This window comes from Danio rerio, chromosome 16 (assembly GCF_052040795.2).
Source record: "Danio rerio strain M-AB ecotype USA chromosome 16, GRCz13ab, whole genome shotgun sequence".
Lineage (NCBI taxonomy): Eukaryota > Metazoa > Chordata > Actinopteri > Cypriniformes > Danionidae > Danio > Danio rerio.
Genome location: NC_141036.1, coordinates 47,268,607 through 47,287,073, shown reverse-complemented (window position 1 = coordinate 47,287,073; position 18,467 = coordinate 47,268,607). Strand labels below are relative to the sequence as shown.

General features: G+C 36.7%; 2 protein-coding genes across 8 annotated transcripts in view; one reads left to right on the top strand and one right to left on the bottom strand.

The window, feature by feature from the left end:
* The window catches only part of atp2c1 (ATPase secretory pathway Ca2+ transporting 1), an 87,421-nt gene extending 84,382 nt beyond the window's left edge, over positions 1–3,039 (top strand). For all 5 annotated transcript variants that reach the window (XM_087287694.1, XM_087287695.1, XM_087287698.1 and 2 more), the window contains 2 exons: positions 305–446; positions 2,539–3,039. In XM_087287694.1, coding sequence (XP_087143820.1) covers positions 305–446; positions 2,539–2,666 — 270 coding nt within the window. In that variant the 3' untranslated portion in view covers positions 2,667–3,039. The remainder of the gene's footprint in view (positions 1–304; positions 447–2,538) is intronic.
* Positions 3,040–7,361: 4,322 nt separating this feature from the next.
* aste1a (asteroid structure-specific endonuclease 1a) lies at positions 7,362–18,467 on the bottom strand. 3 transcript variants are annotated; one of them, XR_015510100.1, is made up of 6 exons: positions 18,417–18,467; positions 16,170–17,496; positions 15,286–15,499; positions 12,911–13,067; positions 7,723–10,232; positions 7,362–7,503 (listed from the first exon to the last, which is right to left on the bottom strand). XR_015510100.1 is itself a non-coding variant. In XM_087284848.1 (5 exons), the coding sequence occupies exons 1-5, from the start codon at positions 18,459–18,461 to the stop codon at positions 9,812–9,814; spliced, it is 1,983 nt and encodes a 660-aa protein (XP_087140974.1). In that variant the 5' UTR covers positions 18,462–18,467; the 3' UTR covers positions 7,362–9,811.

Sequence of the window (18,467 nt, the reverse complement as noted above, 5' to 3'; positions counted from 1 at the left end):
GTACAAACCGACCCAGCCGGGATTCAAACTAGTGACCTTCTTGGTGTGAGGCGATAGTGCTAACCAATGAGCCACCGTGTCACCCTGACATCAAAAATAACTAAAATAAAAAGGCATATTTCTCTTATAATTTCTCCTGAGACAGATTAAAAGCATGCGGTGGTCTTAATCTTAAACACTGCCACCTGCTGTGAGGATTATGAGCCGTGTTGTTTACGAAGTAAAAAATGGCAGAATTTGTTTTTGATGAGCGTTTAAGGCTGTCAGTGACTCATCAGAGATCTGTGTTTCTGTTCTCCTGCAGACGCGGATGGTGCATGAGATGGGCTTATGCAGTAACAGGATGTTCTGCTATGCTGTTCTGGGCTCCATCATGGGCCAGCTTTTGGTCATCTACTTCCCTCCCCTGCAGAGTGTCTTTCAAACGGAGAGCCTCAGCATTTTAGGTAGGCCACCAAAACAATAGAGTAAAGCACAACACACAACATTTTTCACATCATCTGAACAAATAGCAGGATTTCCACAAGATATTTCTGGAAAAATTTGGTCGTGTTGTTCTCATAGTGGCTTTTAAAGTTATTCAAAATAATATTTAAGGTACAAACATTTTAATATTAATATTTTAATATCATGTTATTAATATACATATAAAATGGCCTGCTTTTTTATTAGATGTTATGAAAATTAAGCTTTTTTAGTCAGTATCAGTGAACTTAATATTTCAAGCAGGAACCCTGTAATTGATTCTGGTCACTAATTATTAGTTATTAATTAATAAGAAAATGTGACAGATAATAATTAGGCTGTGTGAAGTTACATTTACATTTAATTAAACTTGTTAACCCAACTTTTCTGTTAACCTAGTCATATACAGTATGTTACCATACTATGAAACCTGTTTGTGTTTTGTGGTTTGAGACATTTCATGGGTGTGGGAGCGTATTTTGAATAAACTTTTACTTTTAAATATAAGGGTTTAAATGTATTTTTAGAAATCGAATGTGTATTTTTTTTTTTGTTAGTTTGATTTATTCTTCTGTTCAGCTTTATTTTATTTCAATTTGTACATGTATACATATATACACTCACTGGCCATTTTATTAGGTACACCTGTTCAACTGCTCGGTAATGCAAATTTGTACTCAGCCAATCACATGACAGCAATTCAATGCATTTAGGCATGTAGACATGGCCAAGATGATCTGCTGCATCAGAATGGGGAAGAAAGGTGATTTGATTGACTCTGAACGTGGCATGGTTGTTGATGACTGAGGGGCTGGTCTGAGTATTTCAGAAATCTACTGGGAATTTAACGCACAACAATCTTTAGAGTTTACAGAGAATAGTCTGAAAAAGAGAGAATATTCAGTGAGCGGCAGTTCTGTAGGCGCAAATGCTTCATTGATGCCAGAGGAGAATGGCCAGACTCGTTCGAGCTGATAGAAAGACAACTGTAACTCAAATAACCACTCGTTACAACCAAGATTTGCAGAAAAGCATCTCTGAACGCACAACGGGCCAAACCTTGAGGAGGATGGGCTACAGCAGCAGAAGACCACACCGGGTGCCAATCCTGTCAGCTAAGAACAAGAAACTGAGGCTACAATTCACACAGACTCACCAAAATTGGACAATAGAAGATTGGAATCATTAGTCACTTTGGGCCCGTTAGTACCTATTGAGCATCGTGTTAACACCACAGCCTACCTGAGTATTGTTGCTGACCATGTCCATCCCTTTATAACCACAGTGTACTCATCTACTGATGGCTACTTCCAGCAGGATAACACACCATGTCATAAAGCACGAATCATCTCACACTGGTTTCTTGAACATGACAATGAGTTCACAGTACTCAAATGGCCTCCACGGTCACCAGCTCTCCAATAGAGCACCTTTGGGATGTGGTGGAATGGGAGATTGTACAGCTGACAAATCTGCAGCAACTGCGTGATGCTGTCATGCCAATATGGACCAAAGACTCTGAGGAATATTTCCAGAACCTTGTAGAATCTATACCATGAAGCATTAAGGCAGTTCTGAAGCCTAAAGTGGGTCCAACGCAATACTCACTGACCAATGTACCTAAAAAAATGGCCAGTGACTTTATATACAGTATACATGCAGAGGCACACAAACACAGAGGTGTCTGGCAACTAACTAAACCTATTTTAAAAAAAAAAGTATTAATTTGATTTTAGTATTTATTTGAGTTTACAAAAAATGTATTGTGTTTTGTGCAGTTTCATTTCCTATTGAACATGACCTGCATACACTTTTTCAAATGCTGCAGTCATAAAAGCAAAAACCTTACCACCCAATATGCTTTCTGATATTAGTTCACCTTCAAATTGTCAAAATCCCTCACTTAACAATGTGTTCAATCATTTATTAGCTAAAACATACTAGCATATTATCATCTAATTAACTTGAACCTATTTTATTTTCTTTGTGCAGTGCTCTTTTAGACACATGCTTTTATTATGCTTTGGATACGAGTGCTAAACTTGTTTGCCGATTTGTGTTCTCTCCATGCAGATCTGCTGTTACTATTTGGCCTCACGTCCTCCGTGTGCGTGGTGTCTGAGATTATAAAGAAAATAGAGAGACTCCGATGTGGCAGCGAAAAAATGTCAGACATGGACAGTGAGTTCCATGATGTATGACACACATTGTGTCCCGATCAGGCTGGGGCACGTGCTGTGGAATATGGCTTGGACAGTTCTCAAACCATATAAACAGTTCGGAGCAACTAGTCTGGTCCCACTTGTACGTACAGGTCCTACTTTAAGGTGGAGACCAGCAGCTGATGGTGGAGCGGTGGCCTGGTCCTGGCTGAAATGTCATCTCCGACATGCTTTAGTGGAGATGTTGTGGTGTGCTGCTTTAAGACTGTACTACTACCCATAGCATCTGGGCCAACTTCTTTATTTATGAGATACTGTATCTGTCCATACAGTGGCTGTCTTGATTTCATGATTGAAGGGATTTATTTTTTAACATTATCATTATCCTATTAAAATGATTTTGTGTCTTTCACATCTTCTGTTGAAACATTTCTGGTTAGAGGTTTGTGGAACAATATGGATGATGCCTTTTTGCATTCCGGTTTTCCAAATTATGCTTGAATAATCAGCGATATTGCTTTCGGAGGAGGTTGTGTGCTCTTAAAGGGATAGTTCACCCAAAACTGAAAATGTGCTTGCCCTTAAGAGGTTCCAAATCTCTTTTCCCCTCGTTGAAACTAAAAAGAAGATATTCTGAAGAATGTTGACTGATTGTACCCATTGACTTCCATAGTAATTTTTTTTACAATTGAAGTAAAAGTGGGTACCATCGACCAACATTCTTAAAACTATCCCAAAAATGAAAATGTGCTTGCCCCCCCTTGAAACAGAAAAGAAGATATTCTGAAGAATGTTGGAAACCGGTAGTCATTGACAAGCATTTTAGGAAAAAGAATTCAGTGGAAATCAATGACTTAAAGCATTCTCTGATTTATCTTCTTTTATGTCAAAGGGATAGTTCACCCAAAAATGAGAATTACCTCATCATATACTCTTCCTCATTTGGTTTAAAACTTATTTAACTGCCTTTCTTCTGTTAAACAGAAAAGAAGATATTTAAAGAATTTTGCTTGATGGTACTCATTGACTTCCATTTCATAAAAAATGAAAATGTGCTCGCCCTTAAGTGTTTCCATTCCCCCCAGCCCCCCCTCCAATTGAAACAAAAAAGAAGATATTTTAAAGAATGTTTATTGACTGTACCCATTGACTTCCATAATATTTTTTTTCTACTATCAATGGGTACCACCAACCAACATTCTACAAAATATCCCAAAATGAAAATAGGCTTACCCTTAAGTGGTTCTAAATATTTTCCTTTCCATTGCAACACCAAAGAAGATATTCTGAAAAATGTTGGTTGACTGTACCCATTGACTTCCAGAATATTTTTTTTCTCTACAGTTCAAGTCAATGGGAACCATCAACTAACATTCTACAGAATATGCCTAAATGAAAATGTGCTTGCCCTAAAGTGGTTCTAAATAGCCCCCATTGAAACAAAGAAAAAAAGATATTCTGAAGAATGTCAGAAACCGGTAGTCATTGACAATCATAATAGGAAATAATATTCTGTGGAAGTCCGTGACAAATATTCTCTGATGTATCTTTTTTTGTGTTAAAGCTAACACCCAAAATGAGAATAATCTCAACATTTCCTAATGTGGTTTAAAATTTGTATGAGTTGCTTTCCTCTGTTGAACACAAAAAAAAGATATTTTGAAGAATGTTGTCTGATTGTACCCATTGACTTCCATAACAATTTTTTTTCCTACTATTGAAGTCAAAGGGTACTCAACCATCATTCTTCAAAGTATCCCAAAAATGAAAATATGCTTGCCCCTAAGTGGTTCCAAATCTTTTTTCCCCATTAAAACAGAAAAGAAGATATTTTGAAGAATATTAGAAACCTGTAGTCATTGACAATCATAATAGGAAATAAAATTCTGTGGAAGTCAATGACTTAAAACCATTCTCCGATGGATCTTCTTTTGGGTTAAAAGGATAGAAGAATGCTCATTGCCCATTGACTTTCTAAGCATTTTTTTAAGTAGATATTTTGAAGAATGTTGGTTGACGGTACACATTGACTTCCATTGTAATTTTTTTTACCTACTATAAAAGTCAATGGGTACCATCAATCAACATTCTTCAAAATATCTTCTTAAAAAATTATGAAAGTCAATGGGGCGTTCATTTAATGAGCATTCTTCAAAATATCTTCTTTTGTGTTTTTAACTGAAGAAACTTAAATAGGATTTGAATAAGCGAAGGTTTAATTTTTGGGTAAACTATCCCTTTAAAAAAAGACTTTAAACAAGCAAACAGCCAGTAAATGATAATTAAGTATTTATTTTGGGGTGCACTATCCCTTTAAAAATCTCATGTTCTGAGCCACAGTGAGACTTGAGTTGTGAATTGAGACCTTTATGGAGTGCTTAGCCACCACATAATGTACTTACGGACCATTTAGTGAGCACTGTTTTACAAGGATGCCAAATTCACCATGCAACAGGCACTGTTCAGAGTCTAAACTATTGCAGATATTCTCAAATTCTTCTTTCAGGATCCTGCGTCAGGAGATTACAGGGTCACACTTTATGAAGACCTTTAAGGTACATGCACTACTAGTTTTATGCCCTTATATAAGACTGATGGTTTAAACAACTGGCTTGTACAATTACTTATCAGTTTTGTTCATAGTATAAGTTCTATATTATTGCTTTCCTTGTGTTAATACACTGGTATCAGGGCTATCTGAAATAAGATGCTTTTGCCTTTTCATCTTACTTCGGTTCTTTCCTATAGTGTTATTTATTTGTTTAGGTGGACGCTTAGTATTTGCAGTTGTTGGTTAAGCAGATGCTCATTTTGGGTGTACAGAAATGTCCTAAACGCCCGTCTCCCTCGACCGTGCTCAGTGCGGCCCACCAGCATTGTCTTATTTCCATCTGCCAACACTGTATCTGTTTACTAAGGTACAGGTAAAGATTTGATTATTCTTTTTTTTGCAGTATGTGATCATATTTCTCCTTTGTAATGCAGATAGTGGTTCTTTAAGGTTACGTCGTCCATTATTTATTAATCGGTGCGAGTACTTTTCTGCCCGTTGTGTTTTCTAGCATTGCTGTTGCTTTGAAAACAATGTAATACACTGACCTTATAAAATGAAGTGTAATGGGTTAAAAACAACAACATTTTTTTTGTTTGATGTTTTTGGGGGGTTTTCTTTTACATTTTTAAGATTGTATTTATTATATTGTAGTTTGCACAGCTGAAATCAGTAATCTGTTGTGGTCATTTCAGAACACAATTGTACAATAAAATTTTTACAAATTTAAAAACTAAAAAAAAATTGTTTATTGAGTTGATTTTCCTCAATTATTCATTAACCATCAAGTTTTTTTTTAAATCAGTTGTTATTTTTTAGGGTTTTCACAATTAGGGTTGGGTACCAAAACAATTTGCCATTATCAAAAAGCAGCTCATGTAAACACCTTAATCACATTATTCTCTTATTTGCATTAAGGCAAATCATTAGATTACTGATGTCCATGTAAACGTAGTCACAAGCCCTAAACCTAGATTTTGATGACAGCCTTTCCACAGGTTATTAGTAAGCTAATCTAATATTAACTGCATAATGCAAATCTTAAATTTATGCTTAAAAACAAAGAAATGTATTAATGCAATTCAAATGTATAAAATATGAATTGATGTATACTATAAACTTAAATTATATTGTTCAATTAAAATGATAATTTTCTTTGTCAAATAAAAAGTTTTTCTAGAACTATCCACCATAATTTTGTGGCTCAAAAGTATTGGTTTAGGCACTGTTGATTTGGCACTGGTACCGTTTTTAAAGTATTGATTTAGCACTGGTGTCAAAATAACCGCAAATGATACCCGACTATATTCACAATACACCATTCAAAACAGCTTTATACACATACACACTATGGCAGCCGTTTTGACATTTACTTTATAACCCGTACTAGTATATATGTTACATAGTCATGTTACTAGTACTTATTTTTTAGATACTAGTGCTTTAAAAAAGAATCTAGTGCTAACTCACTAGACACTAGTTCTTTTTTTAGATACTAGCACTGATTCATTAGATGTTTATACAGTGCATCCGGAAATTATTCATAGCCCTTCACTTTTTCCACATTTTTTTGTGTTAAAGCCTTATTCCAAAATGGATTCAATTAAATGATTTCTTCAAAATTTTACACACAATACCCCATAATGACAATGTGAAAAGATTTTTTTTTAATTGTTGCAAATTTTATAAAAAATAAAAAACCTGAAAAATCACTTGTACAGAAGTATTGCACTGTATTCATTACATACTAGTACCTATTTAATTGGTACTAGTTCTTATTAATTAGATAATAGTACTTATTTTAATAGTGACTGGTATCTACAGTATTCTGTTGTTACTAGTACCAAATAAAACAATTCCATTGATTTCTATGGGATCTGTCATTGAGAATTCATCTACTCAGTTTTGATTAGTATGTATTCCAGGAGGGACTTGTACAAATCTTTATGTACTAGTAGTTAATCATCAGGTACTAGTATATATTAATTAGATACTAGTATGTAATTATAGATACTACTAGTACTTAAGTACTAAAGAATAAGCACTAGTATCTTAAGAATAAGTACTAGGACTTAATGGAAAAGATACAAGTATCTAAAATATAAGTACTAGTAACATGAAAATAGATGCTAGTACGGGTTATAGATTAAATGTCAATACGGCTTGCCATATTCACACGAGAGTTTATAATACTCCAATGCTTTATTATTCACATTGAACAGATTAAAGCTTGACATGTGGCTGACACAATATATGCAATCAGGCAGTTGAGATTTGCTTTATTTTCGGTGTATTTTTGCACTAAATATAATGCTGGACATAATAGTAAATTATACATTATATCATCATGTAGAAATCTATAATATTTACACACATAAACAAGTCATTGATGTTTTAAAGTAAAAAATCTTGTACATATAAAGTGTTGTGCATATAAACGATTGTTGTGTTAATCAAATACTCTTGCTGGATAAATTTCCACAACTTGACTGTAGTCTAAATCAGTGATTCCCAAATGATTTCCAAAAGTCAAATAAATTTTATTAAACTATTAGAATTACAATGTTTTATCAATAACCCACAGAAATAATAAAAAAATAGTAGGAAATGGTTACGTAAAAAAACAACAACATGCATTTGTAAAGCCATAAGCCTTTCAGTTAGTTCTTTCATAGGATTGCTGTGTTTGTTAGAATAAGAACACAGCAATAGCGTCAACTGCTGCAGGTTGATTTTATAGGACCAGGGTAAACTCTCTGACATCTTTATGGCAAGATTAAAGATAAATGCAGAACACGGAGAATGATCTCTGAGCAGCAGTCTCCAAAATTAAACCAAGAATAGACTTGTGCTCAAAACATTGTGCCCATCTGTCTCTTTAGGTGAGGTTAATATTCAGTTAATAAATGACTATGAAAATATACGATTGTTAAACTGTTGCACTTTTTTGTGTAGTCAATATGCTCGTGTTTAGGGCCTTTTGTTGTGTGCACAAAGATTGTATATTTATAACCACCTCTAAGGAATGTAGGGGTTGCAAGTCACTGGGATTGGTATTTTGAGGGTCGAGGGCTGAAAAGTTTGGGAACCCTTGGTCTAAATTCTTAATAGCAAAAACACCTTGTTGATTGTTTTCACATTATTTTTGATTTAAAATCGAGCAAAATCATTAAGTGAAACAGGCATGTTTTGATGCTTAGTTATACAGTATATTCTGATAATGGACATTTTAAAGTCTTTGGCTGGTGTAAAATGTGCTCAGCCTTGCCCTTTCAACCAATAGTTTGGTGCGAGTGAAAGATGAGAGGAGGAGCTCAAAAATAAAACCCGCCCCCTTTCTTAATATTCTGTTTGTTGAATTATACATCAACATACTGGAGTGTATGGAATATTAAATGAGAAAATAGTGGGCGTGGCTTTTTTCTTCTTTCTTTCTGTGAGCTGATTGGATGTGAAAAAGTAGGCATTTCATTCAGAAATAATGGGGAGATGTTTCTGGAGAGTTATTACAGTCTAAAAGACACCTCATCCTCAACATTTATACAGTATACTCTGATAATGGCATTCTAAAGTCTTTGGCTGATGTAAAATGTGCTCAGCCTTGCCCTTTCAACCAATAGTTCGGTGCGAGATAAAGATGAGAGGAGGAGCTCAAAAATAAAACCCGCCCCCTTTCTTAATATTCTGTTTCAGTTGAAGTATACATCAACATACTGGAGTGTATGGAATATTAAATGAGAAAACAGTGGGCGTGGCTTTTTTTTTCTGTGAGCTGATTGGATGTGAAAAAGTAGGCATTTCATTCAAAAATAATGGGGAGATGCATCATAATCATCACAAATACAGCAGAAGACCTATTGGAACCCACATGGACCCAAAATTCTCACAGAAATCAGTCAAGTTTGGAGTCAGCAGGATAGCGCTCCTTATTCTTCAGCCGCCTGCAAGCTTAGAAAGTCGAAGTGCTCCAGGATTGGCCAGCCCAGTCCCCAGATATGAACATTATTGAGAATGTCTGGGGTAAGATGGAGGCATTGAAGATTAATCCACAGAATCTTGATGAACTCTGGGAGTCCTGCAGGAACGCTTTCTTTGCCATTCCAGATGACTTTATTAATAAGTGATTTGTGTCAGTGCAGAGATGTATGGATGCAGTCGTCAAAGCTCATGGAAGTCATACACAATTATTTTTCCACTGCAGCATGACTTTATATTCTATACTGTACATTATTTCTGTTAAGTGACAAGACTTTTGTCTTATCAAAGTCAGACAATACTGTTCTAATTAAACAACTAAAAATCAAGGCTTGTTCATATTTTATTTTGGTAGAATAAAAGTAATCTAGAGGTCTTTGCCTTTCATTTAAGCCACTTCTGACACCAAATGATCAACTAGAAGTCAACTTATTATCTGTTGTTCCTAAAACTTAGATAGACTTTTGTCAGATAGTGTATATCACAAGAAAAGCTTCAGCAAAAATAAATCTGCTTCTGTCATATGCCTAGAAAACATGATCATCCCTGACGTGATTCTATTATAGAATTATCACTTTACCATGTTTCCTGGTTTAATGCCTCCATGTTTGTTGTAAGTGCAATAGTGAAACAATTTTCCTGATTGTTTTTTCAAGGTCTACTCAAAGCATCTTCTCTCATATTTCTTGCAGGGATGACGAGCATTGCGAGCTTTAGCCTTGTGTCTGGCACGGATCGGGCACACTGGCAACTCCATCAGGTGATTCTTGGCCTTGCTCTTCCTCACATCTAAAAGCTCCTCATCTTCACTGTCGATGCTCTCGATCATCATTTGTTCAAAGTAAATGTCCAGCTCATCCTTCTGGCCTTTGGAGGCTCTCTGTGTTTTTCCAGCATCTCTGTGTTCCAGTCCGCTCTTCATTTTCTTGATGAAGTCGTCTCCCATTAAGCTCACGATGATGTCCTTGAGCTGTTTGAAGATGCGCTCAGCACTGGAACCCTTGACCAGCAGAGCCTCCAGACTGATGCCTCTCCTGAGCTCTCCTACAGCCTGATGCACCAGGGAGCCACGGTACAGACTGAACACAAACACACACGCGTCAAAAGCTGCAGCTAATGTCATTTGCAAGAAACTAAAGTTTTCTCAAACACCGTGTTTATTAGATAACACTGAAATATTATCAGATCACAGCACGCTCTAAAGCCTCGATCACACTAGAGTTTGAGCACACGAAATTCTGTTGTATGGCCATGCAAAAGGGGCGGGATTAAACAGGATGATTAGAATTTAAGGAAGTAATTGCTCTGTATTTTACACTTCTGTTCTGAGAGGTCATGTTTTGAGCTTCTATTGATCTTCACGCAGCAACATATGAAACTTCTCGCACAAGCTTGCATTTATAAGTGCGGGTCTAATGTTTCAGAGTTATTCTGTAAAAATAACATTTCAAAAAGATGTGGAAGAATATGTCATTTTCATTTACGCTCACCGGCCACTTTATTAGGTACACCTGTCCAACTGCACATTAAATTTATAATTTATAATAAGCCAATCACATGGCAGCAACTCTATGCGTTAAGCCATTTAGACATGGTCAAGACAATCTGCTGCAGTTCAAACCGAGCAACAGAATGGGGGGAATGTGATTTTAGTGACTTTGGACATAGCATAGTTGTTGGTGCCAGATGGTTAGTCTGAGTATTTCAGAAACTGCTGATCTACTGGGATTTTCACACACAACCATCTCTAGGGTTTATAAAGAATGGTCTGAACTAGATAAATTATCCAGTGAGCGGTAATTTTGTGGGCGCAAGTGCCCTGTTGATGCCAGAGATCAGAGGAGAATGGCCGACTGATAAAGCCTTTTTCTAGCTTACAAAAAGGCAATAGTTACTCAAATAACCACTCATACTTGAGGTCTGCAGAAGAGCATCTCTGAATGCACAAAACTTCCAATCTTGAGATGGATGGGCTACAGCAGCAGAAGACCACACCGGGTGGCACTCCTGTCAGCTAAAAACAGGAAACTGAGGCTGCAAATCACACCGGATCAACAAAATTGGACAATAGAAGATTGGAATTTAGCATCAACACCATGAAGGCATGGATCAATTCTGCCTTGTATCAATGGTTCAGGCTGGTGGTGGTGGTGTAATGGTGTGGGGGATATATTCTTGGCACACTTTGGGCACATTAGTACCAACTGAGCATCATGTCAACACCACAGCCTAACCGATATGACCACAGTCTACCCATCTTCTGATGGCTACTTCCAGCAGGATAAGGCACCATGTCATAAAGCGTGAATCATCTCACACTGGTTTCTTGAACATGACAATGAGTTCACTGTACTCAAACTGCCTCAACAGTCACCAGCTCTCAATCCAATAGAGCACCTTTGAGATGTGGTGATTCGCATCATGGATGTGCAGCTGACAAATCTGCAGCAACTGCGTGATGCTATCGTGTCAATATATACCAAAATCTCTGAGGAATATTTCCAGCGCCTTGTTGAATCTATACCATGAAGCATTAAGGCAGTTCTGAAGGCGAAAGTGGTCCAACTCGCTACTAGTAAGATGTACCTAATAAAGTGGCCGGTGAGTGTGTATGTAAGCATATTAACAAGTGAAATGATAAAATTATTCTGAGCTGTGCATATTCAATTATTTCAAAGAATATGTGATCATATTTAAAAAAAATTAAAACTTGTTATTTAAGTCCAATATTTTTTACCAAGGCTGAATTTATTTGATAAAAACACTACTGTAATATTGTGAAATATTTTTGCAACATTATTATTATTATTATTTGCTGTCTGCATGAAATGTGATCAAAAACACAATTACTGTATTATTGTAAATACAGGGTTATTCAAAAAGTATACCACAACCTTGAAAATCAAGAACTCAATTTCTTTTTAATTCAGCTTTATTTGTATAGCACTTTTACAATGTAGATAGTGTCAAAGCAGCTTCACATAAATGGTCAAAGTAATTGGAACAGTGTAGTTCAGTTTTTAGTGTTTGTTCAGTTCAGTTTAGCTCAGTTTAGTGTGGTTTTAAAATCATTACTGAGAGTCCAAACACTGAAGAGCAAATTCATCGATGGGTAGCTCTACCGATCCCAAATCAACCAAGCTAGAGGCGACAGTGGAGAGGGAAAAAAAACTTCACCGATAGGCGAGTGAAGAAAACAAGTTCAAACGAGTTCAACAAACAAGTTCAACTCTACAAAGAGAAAAGGAGAGCTAAGCTCTTTTTGTCGTCGATTTAAGGAAGCTCTAAAGTTTCACAGGAACTAAAGGAAGGAATAACTCCAGCTATCTAAACTGTTACGCCCAAAATGCTACAGAGTGTGGAACGAGTTCGAGTATCGGGTTGAAGTCACACAAGTGTCTGGAGGGGGTCATATTGAACATCTATGAACTTGTTTTCCACTGAAAAAAAAACTTTAAGTACTCTTCACATTGATTAATTACCCAAGGTTCCATCATGTTTCTTTGATTTAATACAGATTTTCAAAGTTGTGGTATGCTTTTTGAATCGCCCTGTATTTTTACAACACACTCAGAGACTTTGTCTGCATGAAATCTAATTTGAATGTAATTTTCTATAATCACAGAAGTGTCTAATAATTCAAATATATTTTGTAGAAGAAAGGCACATGCAAATAACATTTTAAATTAGATTTACAGTCAGGAAACAGGATTTGCACTAATATATTATCCAATAAATGAATAATAAAAGCATGTACCTTGCGCAGTCTGGTTCAGTGAGTGGAAAAGACAGCAGATAGTTGAGATTGAGGCTGTCCTTCAGACAGGACTGCCACTGGCTGTAAGCATGAGCGACATCAATATCCACAGAGCCTCCTTTTCGGCTAGCTTTTACTCTCAGTCTCGACAGCATGTCTAAACCCCAAAAACAACAAAACATGTATCAATGGCCTATTTCCACTGAGCAATAATGTTTGGTAAAGTATGGTACTGTGTGTATGTATGTCCATTGTCAGATGTATCAAAATATGATACAATACTTTGGAACAATAATGATTGTGAAAATCACTATATAAATAAATAAACTTGAAAATGTCAAACCGTACCATATCACTATTTCTTTCCTTTCATAAGGGTACATAGTACAACAATATGGTTCCAAAAAGGGTGGAGCTAGACTTAGGCCCAATTTTAAACTTTAGCCCTTAGTTCACATGAAAGGGTAGGTGTGTCCCAATTCTCTTTAGCTTGAAGGTGAAGGGCTAAGGGGAAGAGCTAGATACCCCTTGAAACTGAGATTTTTTAAAACCATATTCAAAATCAAGGGGTAAGAAAATTTCCCAGAATACACTATCTACAACGGTGGCATGGCTGCTCACGGAAGTCAGGAGATGCACAAATTAGTATTTTTTTGTCATTATTAAGAATTTTTACAACAAGCAAGCACATCTTTTAATGTATTCCTAACCATATTCGTGTTTTACTGTCATGCTTTAAAAAAAAACCCACTATAATAAAAACCGCTAAATTTCTCTATCTATTATCCATAATAATAACTCCTGTACAGCAGTCCCACAACATTCTGACACTCGATAAAGCTCGAATAGCCTTTTAAAAAACTCTAGTGGCTGGGAATGAGCTTTTTACAGTGTCTGCTATAATGTTAATGTTGTTTTTGGTTTGTTTACATAGATTAATATGGCCACTGTGTAAATGAGCATAGTTCAGTATAGTTAAGAGCTTATTGCTACATGATATCGTTGTAATAACATGATATAGGCCTTCAGTGATTTCCTGAAGACAAATACCAAAAAATAACACAACTGGAATAACTACAGCAGTCATGATCATCGATCTCATATGAAGCAAGAGATCATGATGACATATGATGACGTGTGCAGGTGCTGAAGCTGCGTCTCATTTCTCAGGGGTAAATTTTGAAGCCCTTCCACTTCACACTCTGTTTCAAGGGGATGGGGTACAAAAATACAATTGGGATTGGGCCTTAATAGACTGAACATGATTGGATTACAAAGAATCTTCACCGCCGCATGCAACAAACCAGGGAATTGATAACACTGGAAGTTTTATCAAAGTTTCTTCAAGTATCAAGAGTTTGATCTATATGAAATTATATATAACAATTGTTTGCAACAAAACTAAAACCAAATAATACAATTTGTTTACAATAATAAATTTTTTTACTCAATATTTACTCTATACAACTCGTAACTAATATTCAATTAGAGGACTGAGCTTGTTTCTCTGTAACAGTGCAAGAAACGTCTGAGAGATGTTTTGCTTTCTACTCTTGCTGTATTCGCTGAATCTTAGTGGGTAGCATAGAATCTTGAGCCAAATTGCCATGCCCCATCTTTACATTGTTTTTAACGCAAACAAATGCAGAATGGTAGCGCCAGTATACGTACCTTCGAAGAAAACACATGCACGAATATGGATATTGGTTCTTAAAGGAGAAACTTGCAGTAAAAAAGGGAATAAATATAGAGTAATTTTGCATTCTTGCAGCCCGGTAGCTTTATTTTCACGACCTGATACACAGCTGTCAAACTCAGTTCCTGGAGGGCTAAAGTTCTGCACAGTTTAGGTCCAACCCTAATTAAACACACCTGACTCTAACTAATTGAGTCCATTTAGCTACAGGTAAGTTTGCTGAAGCAGGATTGAAATTAAACTATGCAGGGCTGCGGCCCTCTAGGAACTAAGTTTAACAGCCCTGCGATACTGGATCTGCATTGTTTCCTTTCTAAGCTTGTGTCTACATTGAAAATGATAAACTCGAGCATGCTAAAGTCATGCTAAGTGAACGGCCCAAACTGTTTTCTTTTTGGATTGAGAATGACATCAATCACTTCTTACTGCCATACACCACTCCCACCAACAAAGGGAACTGTTAGGAAACGCAAGCCTAATCAGGCTGACCCGTACCGTACTGAACAGTATTACATGTATTGAACTGTACCACTCAGTGGAAGAGGCATAACACTCTCCTGTTCATCCATTAGGTTAATACTCATTTCTCATTGCTCATGCCTCTTTGTTAATCGTTGCACCCTGTCACAGTAATATTATATTTGCCTAAGGTTGCTTGATTACTTTATTGCATGCTTACCTTTTTGTGCATTAGGTGAACTGCTGAGCTTTCCATAAACCATTCCCAGTAGCAGCCCCCAAAGATGCACTCGGCACGGCTGTGGCTCTGCGTTTACCAGCCAGTACCTCGTCACAAACATCTGCAGCTGTAGAGCATCTGGGGTCCCTTTTAGCATCTCGCACGAAACGCCCAAAGTGTCCAGGATCACCTGAAGTCGCACAGCATGTGGCTCCTGGAAAGACAGAAAACTGTAAAACAAAGCACTTCACTTTAGGAGAGAGAATGCTAGGAATTAGTGATTGGAAGTTCAGATCATTGACTCTGACCTTTGAGTCTCTTTCATCAAGATAAACACATTTAATTTGAGTCATTTCGTTCAGTTCGTTCAATTTGCCAAAACAACATTACAATGTTACGAGATGCTTCCAAACACATCTACAACTAGCCCAAATGTTGACCACACTACAAATAAGTCATAATTAGAAAACTACTGTACAATGCAATGTCAGTATGTAAAGAGATGACTCAAAACCGAAGACTCAAGAAATGAACGGATCAAATCTTTTTCCAACTCAAAATGCATATGCTTGGCTTCTGTCCTTCACATGATGAATGAATGACTCAAACGGAGGACTTGAGAGATGAACGGATCAAATCTCTTTCTGGCTCGGACTGCATATGATTGGCTTCTGTCTTTCACGTGATGATCAAATGACTCAAACCTAATAGAGGAATCGAAAAATTAGCTAATCTTTTACTCCACCTACACAAATGTGCGCATGCGCAAATAAACGAAACACTCCGTGAGAGAACTCATAGTTCTTGAGTCACATAAAAGATTAATTCAAAATGAACAAATCCTTCAAGACCGACCCATCACTACTAGTAATCATTATTATTACCTGGTACAATGTTTCCAGTCGAAGTCCTTCCATCGCCTTCGTCTGTATGGCTTCGACGTTCTCACTGCTTCGTTTTATTTGCTGTCTGCTATATTCAACAACATAGCGTTTGGTTGTACCCTTGACTGACTCTCGTTTACCTGCTGTCTGTTGTTCCCCCAACAGCAGTAATCCGTAAAACACTTGGCGTATGTGAAGAGAAGTTTCATTGGCACTTGGGAGTTGGAAATCTTCAACTTGGGCATTCAAGGAAGCTCTATTATGTAGCAGTACATTGATAATGTAGGAGCTCATCTTTCCATCAAGTATGGGTCTCAAAGTCCATCTAGGCAGAACGTGTAGAGGACCTTTGGAGATTTTTTGTGGAACCTTAGTTGAGCGAAATATTTGGGCAAGAGAACCAGGGACGAGCTTGTAATCTTGTATTCCGTGGGAAAGTTCTTCCTGGGCTTTGGTTTTGTTACTTGTTGGCCTCAGCAAAGCGCTTATAGCTTCGTCTGGCCCTGAAAACTGGGACAACCAGTTAAGTAGCCCTTCAATTTGGGGATTCTCTGAGCCAGGATTCGAGTACCTCTCCCAATGCCGGTTCTTGATATTTGGGAGCTTCACATAATCGTTGCCCAAGATGGAAGCGAAGACCGGAAGAAGGCTGACGTTCATTTTGAAGGATTTGCAGAATTTTCGTGCGATGAAGTGCTTGCTTAAGATAAATTTTTGGTTTGTTTTTCTGTTCACTCTCACTTTTCTCCAGTGGAAATGTGTGATTGGCAGGAGTCCTGCCCTGAGGTTGAATATGTAGAAGTCACTGTCGTTGGACAAAACTGGACAATTCCATTCTTCTGCCAACGCTGCAATTTCCCAATCGGCCTCTTCAAGAGTCTGCACCACCGGTACCTTGAGCTTCTTGAGGACTTGTTTGAACACCTTTTCAGTAAGGAGAGGAAGGACTTGCCGTCTCTTCCCCAGAGACAGGTCATAGGCATCCTTTATTTTCTTCTGTTTTCGTGTCAGGAGGGTGTCCCATTTTTTGTCAGTGTGGTCATCCCCGCCATCAATCACAACGTAAGGGTGAACATCACATGCTGAAAGGTTCTCGAAGAACTGTCTGACCACTTTCTCAAAGGTATCATAGTCTCCTCCGTGAATCTGATCCAGATTGGAGTCAAAACACAGTGAGTAAAATAAATTACATCCATCAATAATTAGTTGTTTGTCTCTAAAAGCCCAGGTCTTTAAATCATTCCTGCTGCTGCTTTCAATGTAGGTCTTCAGTCCTTGGACTCCCATGTTGATAAAGGTTGTGTCACTCACTGCAGATGTGTCATTGCTGTGAAAACATTATTTTTATTATTGAAATCTGTTTATTACATTATTAATCATACAATAAGGATAATAGTTCATAAAATGTTTGCTATTAAACTTAATTCCTATGAGACCAAATTTCATGCTAGCAACGTGACCAATGTTAATTCATGCTAACAACAATTAACCATGCTAGAAACATGCAACTTGCTAATTCACGATACCAATATTCATGTTACAGAATATAAAATGCACATTTTAAAGGGATTTTATTTGTGCCATCAGTTATAGAATTATTATTAATAATTAATCATTATTATATACTTTATTATATCTTAGCCCAGTAGTAGGAATAGAAAGATTGTATAATTTTACATTTTGTGTTTTGTCAAGTAAATAAAGGAATTTTCAGCTTTTTTCCATTAATAATTAACACATTGGCTGATGCAGCATCATCATGCACATAAACATACTGCTGTTGTTAAGAAAGTCATCTTCCGCATATCATCCCATGTCGTAAACAATCAAATGGGTAAAATGATTTAAAGGCTTTAAATGTAAAATAAAAATAATCTGAAAGCAAAAAAAAAAAAAAACATGTTCTCGACTAACTTAAAATCTCCAAAATAGCAACATTTTAGGGGCCACAAAAATAATTAAACATAAAAGTAATGCTTTACAAAAAGTGATAATAATGTAGTATTTTTATCCTAATGCAATTAAAACCCCAGTTACTACATTTTTAGATGATCTTATCAACTTCCTTCATGATATTATTGACCATTTTACTCTTAACCGTCGCGGTATTAATATGCAAATACAGACGCTCTTAGAAAAACAACTCCATAATTCCTGATATCTGATAACAGGCTGTATTGCTCCTAATACAAACATAATTCGGACACAATACTCCAAAAGTAACTAGAGAAGTAATAAGAAACTCACAGTAGACGGGAAGATGAATGTAGGTGAGGTGTCTGTGCTCTGCATGAATGT